This window comes from Phyllopteryx taeniolatus, chromosome 8, assembly GCF_024500385.1.
Source record: "Phyllopteryx taeniolatus isolate TA_2022b chromosome 8, UOR_Ptae_1.2, whole genome shotgun sequence".
NCBI lineage: Eukaryota > Metazoa > Chordata > Actinopteri > Syngnathiformes > Syngnathidae > Phyllopteryx > Phyllopteryx taeniolatus.
In genome coordinates this window covers 13,267,845-13,279,874 of record NC_084509.1, presented here as the reverse complement: position 1 = coordinate 13,279,874, position 12,030 = coordinate 13,267,845, and the positions used below count along the sequence as shown (strand labels likewise).

At 43.8% G+C, this 12,030-nt stretch overlaps 1 protein-coding gene across 1 annotated transcript; it reads left to right on the top strand.

The window, feature by feature from the left end:
* Positions 1 to 1,001: 1,001 nt before the first annotated feature.
* On the top strand, positions 1,002 to 7,639 carry tmem160 (transmembrane protein 160). Its single transcript, XM_061782375.1, has 4 exons — positions 1,002 to 1,362; positions 1,433 to 1,457; positions 5,152 to 5,244; positions 5,511 to 7,639. The coding sequence occupies exons 1-4, from the start codon at positions 1,144 to 1,146 to the stop codon at positions 5,831 to 5,833; spliced, it is 660 nt and encodes a 219-aa protein (XP_061638359.1). The 5' UTR covers positions 1,002 to 1,143; the 3' UTR covers positions 5,834 to 7,639.
* Positions 7,640 to 12,030: the final 4,391 nt, after the last annotated feature.

The following is a 12,030-nucleotide window of genomic DNA, read 5'->3' as shown; positions in this document are numbered from 1 at the left end:
AAGTAGTGACCCTCACACCATCCTTGCTTGTGTATAACTGAGCCTTTCTGGGCTGTATCTTTTATACCCAAATTATAGCACTCACCCTTTTCCAATTAACCTGTTCACCTGTGGAAGGTTCCAAACAGGTGTTTTTTGAGCACTCATCTTCCCCGTCTTTTGTTGCCACTGTCCCAACTTTATTGGAACCTGTTACAGGCATCAAATTCAAAATGAGAGGATATTTGCAAAAACAAAACAAAAACGAAAAAACAACAATAACATTCATCCGTTTCAACATTAAAAACCTTGTCTTTGTAGTGTACTCAATTGAATATAGGTTGAAAAGGATTTGCAAATCATTGTATTCTGGTTTTATTTACATTTTATACAATGTTCCAACTTCATTGGAATGAGGGTCTGTCTGTCTATAGATATGAATAGGTATGTAGATACGACACGCCCCTTTTGAGATGTGTGCCTACGGTGAAGCTAAGCAAGGAAGGGTAAAAGTCGTCAGCGCATTCCAAGTGTGTGAATGACAAGAAAACCAAAAGACCAAGGACGCCGGTACATTGTGCTGCATACGGTTGCGTACAACGCAGTAGAATTACGACAAGGGACCTGGGAGTAACCTTTCATATGAAAAATATTTTTGGGGGCCTTTTTTCATATTGTATGTATTGATAGCACACGCTTTGGCGTTGACAAAAAAAATAAAAAAAGTAAACCTCATGATATCGATTGGGAAATAAGCAAGTTACGACTAAATTTAATGTCCATGCATTGCCTTCTATGGGAATGATGACCTCTCCAACATGGGCGCCACTTAAGCACATGTCGGTTAGCCAGGCTTCTGCAGTACCATGGCGTAGCTCTCTCTCTCTCTCTCTCTCTCTCTCTCTCTCTCTCCGTGATATTTGACTCTCTGGCGTCACCGTGTGTTTGACTATATTCTGTCATGTCTTCTCTTATCAACCACGGGGGGCACTGCGAAGATTGTACTCACCCGGTCTACTGCGTCGCTCTCCCTCTTCTTGTTGCTCTTTGACTCCGTCAAAGTTCAGAGTTCCCATCGAGGTCGTGTTGACGTGCTATGCTACTCCCCCTCCTCGCCCCACTGACAAATCTTTCGATTTTGGCTATCCTTCCACGAGCGATGTGATGGCCTTCCTGCGCTTGTTCATGCGGCGGCAGTTGCCCATGGCCGCGTCCGAGTTGTCCCGTGTCGTCGCGGGGCTGCCGCGGCCTCCTGGCGGCGTGCTGCCGGGCACGGCGCGGCGGCAGCTCACGGAGAAGGGGCCGTGGGGGAAGAGCCGGCCACCGGAACAACTACCGCAGCAGCAGTACCCGCTCACAGACCTCGACAAGGCGGACGCTCTGGTAGCCAACGAAGTAACTGGAAGGTTTAGTTTGTTGTGGGTTGAAATTAATTAGTTTTCCTCCCTTGCAGATGCTAAGGAAGTCTCACGAAACAGGTAATGTAGCAAAGTCCACATGAGCGAGACCGCAACTTCCCTTAAGTCGCCAGGGTCATTCCAACCAGTCCTTCCATCCATTTTCTGAGCCGCTTCTCCTCACTAGGGTCGCGGGCGTGCTGGAGCCTATCCCAGCTATCATCGGGCAGGAGGCGGGGTACACCCTGAACTGGTTGCCAGCCAATCGCAGGGCACATACAAACATAGAAACAAACAACCATTCGCACTCACAGTCATGCCTAGGGGCAATTTAGAGTCTCCAATTAATGCATGTTTTTGGGATGTGGGAGGAAACCGGAGTCCCCGGAGAAAACCCACGCAGGCACGGGGAGAACATGCAAACTCCACACAGGCGGGGACGGGGATTGAACCCCGCACCTCAGAACTGTGGGGCTGACGCTCTAACCAGTCGGCCACCGTGCCGCCCCAACCAGTCCTGTTTTATTTTATTTTTTTAAGCGTAAAATACAGAAAAACACACCGGCCTCACCTTAGAAAGCACAATGTAATGACAACAAAAGCTGTGTCGACAATTAAGCTTTTAAACAAACACAGTGCCTACAAGGACGCTAAGTTGGAAAAAGTGGCAGAGATTGTGCACTGTCGTTTGTATTCAAATCGACTTCCGGGTTTTAGAGGGACTGATAGTACCATTTCGAACATTTTCTGGTTACCCAAAAGGATTAAATGTGTAAAATACACTACTGGCAAACAGTTAAAGCTCAAAGGACAACGATTTTAAAAATGTTCTTGTCTCTTTCCGGCGCTTTGACGTCACACTAGCCAAACATCCTGTTCATTCGGGGTTGTGTGCTGTTGTTCCCGTCCTTGTATATTTGTTGTCTCATGATTTAACGACGTCATGATGGTTCATTGTGTGCCATTTGGTTGTACAAATGGTTCAGGCAGTGGCAAGAGTTTTTTTGGGCTTTCCAAGTGAAAAAGGAAAACGTGACCAGTGGATAGGGAAAGTCAATCGACAGGGGAAGAAACGTGGTCAGCTATGGGTGCCGAGTAAGCATTCCAAACTGTGCCGATCACTTTGAACCGGCGTGTTTTGAGAAAGACGTAGCAGAAAGCATTGGATACAGAGGTAGAGGCTGAAACCAGCTGCGGTGCCAACTATTTTTCCTGCGGCCATCCGGACCTCAACCGCCAGCAAGAGAACTCAATCTCGCAGCGGCGAAGTGGCACAGACGAGGTGAGGATTTCCTTGTATATACCCACGACTCTATTATGGTTACTATGCACTGGGGAGTCTGAAAAAAAGACCCACGCAGTACTTTTCAGTACTATCGTTTGTACTTTTTGCCTATGGGGTGCCATATTTTAAGCCATGACTGTATAAAGAGACATGCTTTTGACATACCGTCACATGGAGCCGGTGGCTACTCTCTTTCTCTGTTGTGCAGCTGCTACTTGGCTGCTCGCCGTCGTCACTGTCAGGTTCCGACCTCCTGATCGGCTCAAACATGTACGGTTTGACGATGCCAAGTTCAGTTGGGTGCTCCTGTATGTCGAAATCCTCCTCCTCCTCCTCATATTCCAACACGTTGCTCGCCATTGCGTATTGAGTGTAGTGCGCTGTATTTGTCAATTGCATTCTGGTAGCCCTTGCGGTGGATAGAGTCTTGAGCTTCGGGTATGTTCGGGGAGGCCTAAATATGCGTCATAAAAACTTCATTTTTAGCTAAACTATGGTTGAAAACTTGCTGGAAGTTACATGCATGTATCACATAACATATATCCACCCATCCATTTTCTGAGCCGCTTCTCCTCACAAGGGTCGTGGAGTGCTGGAGCCTATCCCAGCTATCATCGGGCGAGAGGCGGGTTACACCCTGAACTGGTTGCCAGCCAATCACGGGGCAGATATAAACAAACAACCATTTGCACTCACATTCACACCTACGGGCAATTTAGAGTCTTCAATTAACCTACCATGCATGTTTTTGGGATGTGGGAGGAAACCGGAGTGCCCGGAGAAAACCGACGCAGGCACGGGGAGAACATGCAAACTCCACACAGACGGGGCCGGGAATTGAACCCCGGTCCTTAGAACTGTGAGGCAGACGCGCTAACCAGTCGTTCACCGTGTCGCACATAACATATAAACAATGCAAATATGAATTTTAACTGACTCCATAATATCTTTGTCATCTGATCTAATCAAAATACCCTATTTACACTCTGACCCAAGGCATGTTTTTATAGCATTTACGATGCATTTTTTTAGTCTTTAAATGTTTTTTAAAAAATACAAACACATGCACAGAAAAAGTACCTTATTTTCAGTTACACGTGATTAAAATGTGGTAAACTGACATTATTTCCTCCTCTTCCTCAAAAATAAATGTTATTATAACACATTTTAATCATGTGCAACTTATGTATGAATTAAGTAAATTCAACACGTTTTCAGTGTGTAATTGAGCAAGCGAGAAATAGCAATGGATAAGATGAATATATTGTTCAAACAGTATACAAAAATTAGACTAACAACTATAATAACACTTACCAAAAAAATCTGCAGTATAGCGGCAGCGCAAAGCGTAGACCGGGATATAGCGCGGGACTACTTTACACTAATAACCTCTCCAAGGAAACTGAAATGGACCTTCTCTAAACTTTTGAATGCAACTGTTGAATGTTTCAATACTTTTTGCACATCCGGCTGTTTCCAAACAGAAACATTTCATACAGACCAATACATTTCCAAGGCCTTCAATGCCTTTCTGTGACACTTCCAGTCTTTCTGTATTTCTGTTACAACCTGTTGGGAGCACTGTGTGACACTCTTAAGCTCAGTGGCCACTTCCCTTTTGAGAGCATCTTGTCAGAACTGGCGAGGTGCTGTTGTTTAAAGTTAGGCGTCATCTTGGTCTCATGATGTCAAAATGTGAACAGCATGAGGAAGAGGACTGTTAAATACCAATTCAAATTGATCCAGGAAATGTATTGGTCATTCATGACTGTTCAGCTCCTTGTTCGAGAACAGAAAGTTGTTCAAAGAGCAGTGCAACACTGAACAGTTGGACGTGCATTGAAAAGTTGAGAGGAGGTCAAATTAAATTAGCCTGAGTCAAAAAAACATTTGCTTTCCTTCCTTTGCGTAAAACTACTTTTCTGACTTCCTTCCTTCAGTACTTGTCAAAACTGCATTAGAATTGACTCAAATTATTTGTCATTATTCACAACATTAATTTAAAAAACATATACTACCTACACAGCGGCACGGTGGACGACTGGTTCGAGCGTCAGCCTCACAGTTCTGAGGACTCAGGTTCAATCCCCGGCCCCGCCTGTGTGGAGTTTGCATGTTCTCCCCGTGCCTGCGTGGGTTTTCTCCGGGCACTCCGGTTTCCTCCCACATCCCAAAAACATGCATGAATTGGAGACTCTAAATTGCCCGTAGGTGTGAGTGCGAATGGTTGTTCATTTGTACGTGACCCTGCGATTGGCTGGCAACCAGTTCAGGGTGTACCCGGCCTCCTGCCCGATGATAGCTGGGATAGGCTCCAGCACGCCCGCAACCCTTGTGAGGAGAAGCGGATGGATGGATACTACCTACACGTGTATATATATAGCGTCAGTGTAATTTTTGTATAGATTACATAAGTTTGTTGTTTGTTTGTTAAATGGCTTGAATCCTCAATCATTCTGTCCCTGACTTGGGGTTTTGAATGTCGTGCAGGTTTCCTCTCATGGTTTCGTAATGGTCTGCTGGCGACCGGAATCGGCGTCATTGCCTTCGTGCAGAGTGAAGTCGGACGAGAGGCGGCATACGGTAACTGAGCAAAGCAGAGTTGTCGATGTGGCTTTTTAGAGAGACAAAATAATACAAACGCCTCTCAGAAACAATACTTTTGTAAAATAACTCATTCAGCACATTTAATTAAAAAAAAAACCTAAATGTTTGAAAACAAATAGTTCTTAATGATGAAATGCAAAAGTTAAAAGTTAAATGCAACTGACCTGTGCCACACTTTCAGAATCACTTGAATAGAAAATGAATTGGAGCTTTGTAATGATACAATGTCTGCTTTCCCACAGCCTTCTTCATCCTGGGTGGCGCCTGCGTGTCCTTCGGCGGCGCCTCCTATGTCGGCAGCCTCGTGGCGCTGCGGAGGCTGATGCTGCTGTCCGTGCCCGTCCTGCTCATCCACGGGGCCGTGGTGGGCAGCGTGGCTCTCTTCTGGTTGTGTGCCGTATCCCTCTACATCGGCCGCCTAGAGGTGGAGATTATCCACGAGGATGACGAGGAGGGAGAAGAGTGCCAGGAGTGCCGCGATAGGCGCGAGCACAGAGGCTATCGAGGCCCCCCCCACGACAGGAGGAACCACGACACCGAGGACAGCAAGGGGCCTGACAAGTAGATGTCTTCCTGTGTGTGTGTGTGTGTGTGTGTGTGTGTGTGTGTGTGTGCGTATGTGCACGCACGTGTGTACGTCTACATGCTTCAGTGCAGACGGTGTGTATCATTAGACCCTAAGTGTGGGTGTTAAATGGGCCAAAGCCAAACTATGAACTTAAATTACATGGTCTCTTATATACCGGTTATCTCACAGATCATCTTGTACACTTTCAGACCACAACATTAGGTACACCTGTACAAATAAAATCTCTTTTTTTTGTGGAGGGCTGAAATACTGTACTAGAAACACTTTGGGATAAGGTACAGTTTGACATCACTAAATTCAAAATAAAACAGTTAAATTATCATCCATGATGGTGTCAAGATAACTAGCATGCACAGTGGGTATTTAAATTCTACACACCTATTTAAATGGCAGGTTTTTGTGGTGTTAAAAAAAAAAAAACAAGAGACCAAGATCAAGGATTCTAAAAATACAACTCTGAAAGAAAAAACAAAAAATGAAATAATTTTGAGAGGGGAAGTAAAAACAACTGAAATGTGTTCGCACACCCTTTTATAACTCTGATTGTGTTTAGAATTAACCGATAACGTTTAAACATGTTAAACGTGGAGTGAGCGCACACCAGCACTATCTTTTAAAGTGCCTCTGATAAATAGAAAAATAGGCCTTTCCAGACTTTTTTTTTTTTGCTTTCTAACAGAAGCTTGAAGGTTTAGTGGTAACACTGACTGCTGTTTGGAACTGTTCCTAATTCCTGTCTCAGTTCCAGCTGAAGAAAACCATCATTGTTTGTATGGCGTTCTTTTGGTGATGAGCAGTGTTGTGTTTGCGCCAAACATACCTTTTGGAAGTATGGGGAAAAAAGTTCAACCTTGGATTCATCAGACCATAATAGAATCTCCCAAATGTGGGGAAAAGTGTTATGGTGTGACAGAGAAGGTGGACGCAATTATGAACAGTTTGAAATAGCAGACGGTGTTAGCACAGAACCTTCAGGGCTCTCCTAGAAAGCAAAACAAAAAAATGTCAGGGGCCTACTAGAACAATTCCAATTTATTTGGGTTGAATCAGAGGCACTTTATGGTGGCAGGTGTGTGCTGACTCCCATTGAACATGAGTTTGAGCCACATCCCAGCTATAAGAGGGTGTGCACACTTGTGCAACCACATTATTTCACTTATTTTTACTTAGCATCTTAAGATTTAAAAAAACAAAACAAAACTTGAGTTCTACAGGTTATAGGTCACATCAATGGTGGAAATAGTTTTGAAATAATTCTTGTTCTCATTTTTTATACTGTATGAAAAAAATTCTGGCATTTGAGTAGGAGTGTGTACATGTTTTTGGGCCGCTGCAGTTTGTGAAACCATACCTAATAAAGTATCCAGTGAGGGCAGTTTTGTTTACTAGGCTTTACCTTATTTTATGTGAGTTTGTTGGTGAGAGCACGTTTCAGGTTGTTGTTTTGTATTTGCAAATGTTATTCAACAAGGTCTTACAGCAATTTTTTAATGTTTTTTGTGTGTAAACATTTTATTTTTCAAACAAGCTTAGCACTTTGGTAAGCTCCTGTTGTATAGTCACAGTGTTTTATTTTATTTTTTGGTTGGTTTTTTCCCCCTCCATGCATCTTTTAATATACTGTAACCTTGAATCACACTTGGGAGAATACAGTATGACAGCTTCTCAATTGGAGGTTGTATGTGGCAGCTGGGGCTTATTTGTATTGTTCACTGGTTGGTGTACGCTCTAATGTCAGTGTACACGTCATACATTGAAATAAAACACATTACATCAGGCAAACTTATTGCTTTGTAGTGATTTGACCCAGAACCAGTATTAAGAAACGGGGACATGACAGAGTACTAAATCTCCCCCCCCCCCCCCATGCGGTCTTTTACACATCGTAATTGGACATCCACTGGACTGTCATTTGGGAACCATGCTGCCGCTCACTGGTCAGTCCTGGTACTACAGCAAACAGCCGTGCGTGTTTTTTCTTGTTTGGTTCAATTAAATTGTCCTTAGGTCTGAATGTGAGTATGAGTGGTTGTTTGTCTCTATGTGTCCTTTGATTGGCTGGCGACCAGTCCAGGGTGTACCCTAATGCGGATGAGCGCTCTAGAAAATGGATGGATGACTATCCTTATGGTGCTGCAAAACTACATTTCAAAAAGAGAAAAGGGAGGAAAATAAATGCTAAACATCATCACCAGACTGAAAAGTCGATGGGAAAAAATATCCTCACAAAAAGAAATGGGACAAAAAAAAAACCCACCACATTCTAATGTAATTTTCAAGACTAAATATGTATACTTGTATTTACAACCCCAATTCCAATGAAGTTGGGACTTTGTGTTAATCATAAATAAAAACCGAATACAATGATTTGCAAATCATGTTCGACCTATATTTAATTATACCTAATTCACCTCTTTCTGAACAAGTGCATGAGAAAATAGTCAAACAGTTTAAGGACAATGTTCCTCAACGTACAATTTCAAGGAATTTAGGGGTTTCATCGTCTACGATCCATAATATCATCAAAAGGTTCAGAGAATCTGGAGAAATCAATGCACGTAAGCGGCAAGCCCAAAAACCAACATTGAATACCTGTGACCTTCGATCCCGCTGGTGGCACTGCATCAAAAACATCAATGTGTAAAGGATATCACCACATGGGCTCAGGAACACTTCAGGAAACCAATGTCAGTAAATACAGTTCTGCGCTACATCCGTAAGTGCAACTTAAAACTCCACTATGCAAAGCAAAAGCCATTTATCAACAACACCCAGAAACGCCGCCGGCTTCTCTGGGCCCGAGCTCATCTAAGATGGACTGATGAAAAGTGGAAAAGTGTTCTGCGGTCCGACGTGTCCACACTTCAAATTGTTTCTGGAAATTGTGGACGTCGTGTCCTCCGGGCCAAAGAGGAAAAGAACCATCCGGACTGTTATGGACGCAAAGTTCAAAAGCCAGCATCTGTGATGGTATGGGGCTGTGCTAGTGCCAATGGCATGGGTAACTTACACATCTGTGAAGGCACCATTCATGCTGAAAGGTACACACAGGTTTTGGAGAAACATATGCTGCCATCCAAGCAACATCTTTTTCATGGACGCCCCTGCTTATTTCAGCAAGACAATGCCAAACCACATTCTGCACGTGTTACAACAGCGTGGCTTCGTAGTAAAAGAGTGCGGGTACTAGACTGGCCTGCCTGCAGTCTAGACGTGTCTCCAATTGAAAATGTATGGCCCATTATGAAGCGTAAAATACGATAACGGAGACCCCGGACTGTTGAACAGCTGAAGCTGTACATCAAGCAAGAATGGGAAAGAATTCCACCTACAAAGCTTCAACAATTCGTGTCCTCAGTTCCCAAACGTTTATTGAATGTTGTTAAAAGAAAAGGTGATGTAACACAGTGGTAAACATGACCCTGTCCCAGCTCTTTTGGAACGTGTTGCAGCCATAAAATTTTAAGTTAATGATTATTTGCTAAAAACAATCAAGTTTATTAGTTTGAACATTAAATATCTTATGTATGTATTCAATTAAATATAGGTTGAACATGATTTGCAAATCATTGTATTCTGTTTTTATTCATGTTTAACACAACGTCCCAACTTCATTGGAATTGGGCTTGTATATTTGTATATAGATTTGCTTTTTTAATCCCACAGTTTTATGACGAAAAAACATTGACCCTGGAGACAGAGCCCCCCACCCCCAATTTACATTCTGCAAAAATTAGAGAAGACGTGATCGGATCCAATATGTAAGAGGCAGAAGATGATGTATAAACTGTCCACACGCACGCTGTACATGCATAATTTTTATAATGAGGCCATCATCTGACAGCATGCATGAATATATGAACTCCCCTCTGCATGACTCCTCTGCAACATGTGTGTTGGGGGTGGGTAAGGGAAGAAGGGGGCGGCGGTCTGATTTGCGATAAGGCAGCGAGGGCGAAGGTCCATGATATCGCTCCGCCATCGACACGATGCTCTGCTGCCGACGCTCCCCTTTTCTCGCCCTCCTCTTCCTCTCCCGTGTCGACTCCCACAATTGGGGCGTATCACAGAGACTTGCACCCTTCCATCCCCAACCGCTTTTGCACACCGAGGCTCAGTGCTGCCAACTCCTTTTCAGGGGATATTGCTAAAGACGGGTCTCAAGACCGTTTTCATAATTAAGCCCGCCGCACTCCAAGCGAAGTGGCCGAAAGTAACTGTACTGCAGAATCGCAAAGAAATGACAGTCTGCGACTCACACCCGCACACCCTTGCAAACATACTAACTTAGTTTGTCTTCACATGGTTTTATTTGTAATATTATAAACACAGCGTATTATAGGCTTTATTCATACTTATCTTATATAGGTCATTCCAATATTGGAGGACATTTTCTGCCCCCAGCCCCATAACATTGAAAACGATTAATGAAGCAATGGGGGCATGATTTTTTTTTTTATCCTAGGTGTATTTTAAATAATAGTAATTATGCTCTGAATTTGTCTCTCAACTTACTGTCACCAAAACATTCTTAGCCACCTTGAGGAAGAGAAAAAAAAGGTGATCTGCATTACTCAGCAGAAACCTCATTATCAAGCAAAAATGTTCTGAAATCATCTGACAGGGAAAAAAAAAAAATCAACTTACAATGTACTTTTGCAGCTAAACAGACATGTTGTGCATTTTCTGACATTCTGCATTTTCAGAGGGGGAAATGCCAATGTTTTAGTGTTTCAGTTTCAAAGTTGTTAAAAATGTACACCCAAATTTTAAAAGTAGACCAATTTGTGCTAGGTGTACTAACCCTAACTTTTCAGACTGCTAGGGCAGTCTGAAAAGTTGCCATAGCTAGCAAAAAAAGTTCTAAGGTGGCATCAATGCGTCCATGTGTCCTCACTCCTCTTGCTTGTCCATTTAGTCCTCCTGCTCCTCGTCTTCCTCGTCCTCTTCATCTTCCTCCTTCTCCTTCTTCTTGTTCTCTTCCTCACCCTCCTTCTCCTCCTTGTCATCCTCCTCCTTTTCCTCCTCATCCTCGTCGGCTGCATCTGACCGCACAAGTCTGTTTGGCATGCAGCGTGCTGGTGAGGCCCGGCGCGTCTAAAGGGCAAGGTGCCTACAGGCGAGAGACGCGCGCTCACTGACAAGCAGCGTCCATCGCCGACCTCTATTGCGTCGGTTCGGTTGGAAAAAGAGACCCCGAAGTTCAAGTTCCAGACAGCACAGCCTCGCATGCGTCGTCTTGAGAGGAGATTTCTCATGTGCTCACAGGTGCTAAATGCCACCAATATGGATCACAGGCTTGCACGAAGAGTGTCCCGGCCCTTTAAAGGCTGAGATGGCGGAGACAAAAGAAGGAGGCTGTGACAGGTGCTTTTTCTCCCCCCATCAGTCACTATTTCTAATAATATTTCATTACTCGCTATTCGATGAACCCGCACATATTTCTGGTTCGGCATCTGCAAATTCACACAATTGCTGATTGTTTTTCAGGGAACCTATTCTCTGTCACTTGCTTAAAAAAAAAACTTGCCATTTTTTTGCGCTCAGGCCAAAGCAATAAAGTATTACTTTGGCGCCATCTTGTGGCATCCTGGTCTCGTTTAATTCATTAATCGTGTTGTTTTTTTTTTTACCCCCCCTATATTTGTGATGTAGGGCTCTATTTTCCTAGACAGCGCATCTGCGGCGGGACGCAATTGACGCCATATTCTGACTTTTGTGCAAGCACAAGCCTTGTGTGTTTGCCAATTTGGCAGACCGGTCTGCGTCAAACACGGCGTAATAGCGCAGCAAGGTTGTACCCGCTGGAGTGACAATTTGTTGGCAAAGAGTTGGTCTAAACTTCTGCTTAGACCATGTCTAAGTGCCGGTGCAGCTGGTTAAACGTGATATTTATGAACTTGATCAGCGCACAACCAGACAGATACTGAGCTCTGCTGACATATTTAAGTCACCAGAGGTTATAACCAGCTCATTCTGTATTGAATAAGGGTACCCAAGAGCAGTGACAATCCTCCATTCACACACAGATTGTTGTGATTGCACATCATCCTCTTCCGCACAGAGATGTCTCCTTTGAGACCGTTATTGCGCCACATTTAAAGGCAATGAGAGGAGCCATTTTGATTGACGGCGAATGAAGTCAGCCGGGCTGCGCTGGTCTACTAAATTAC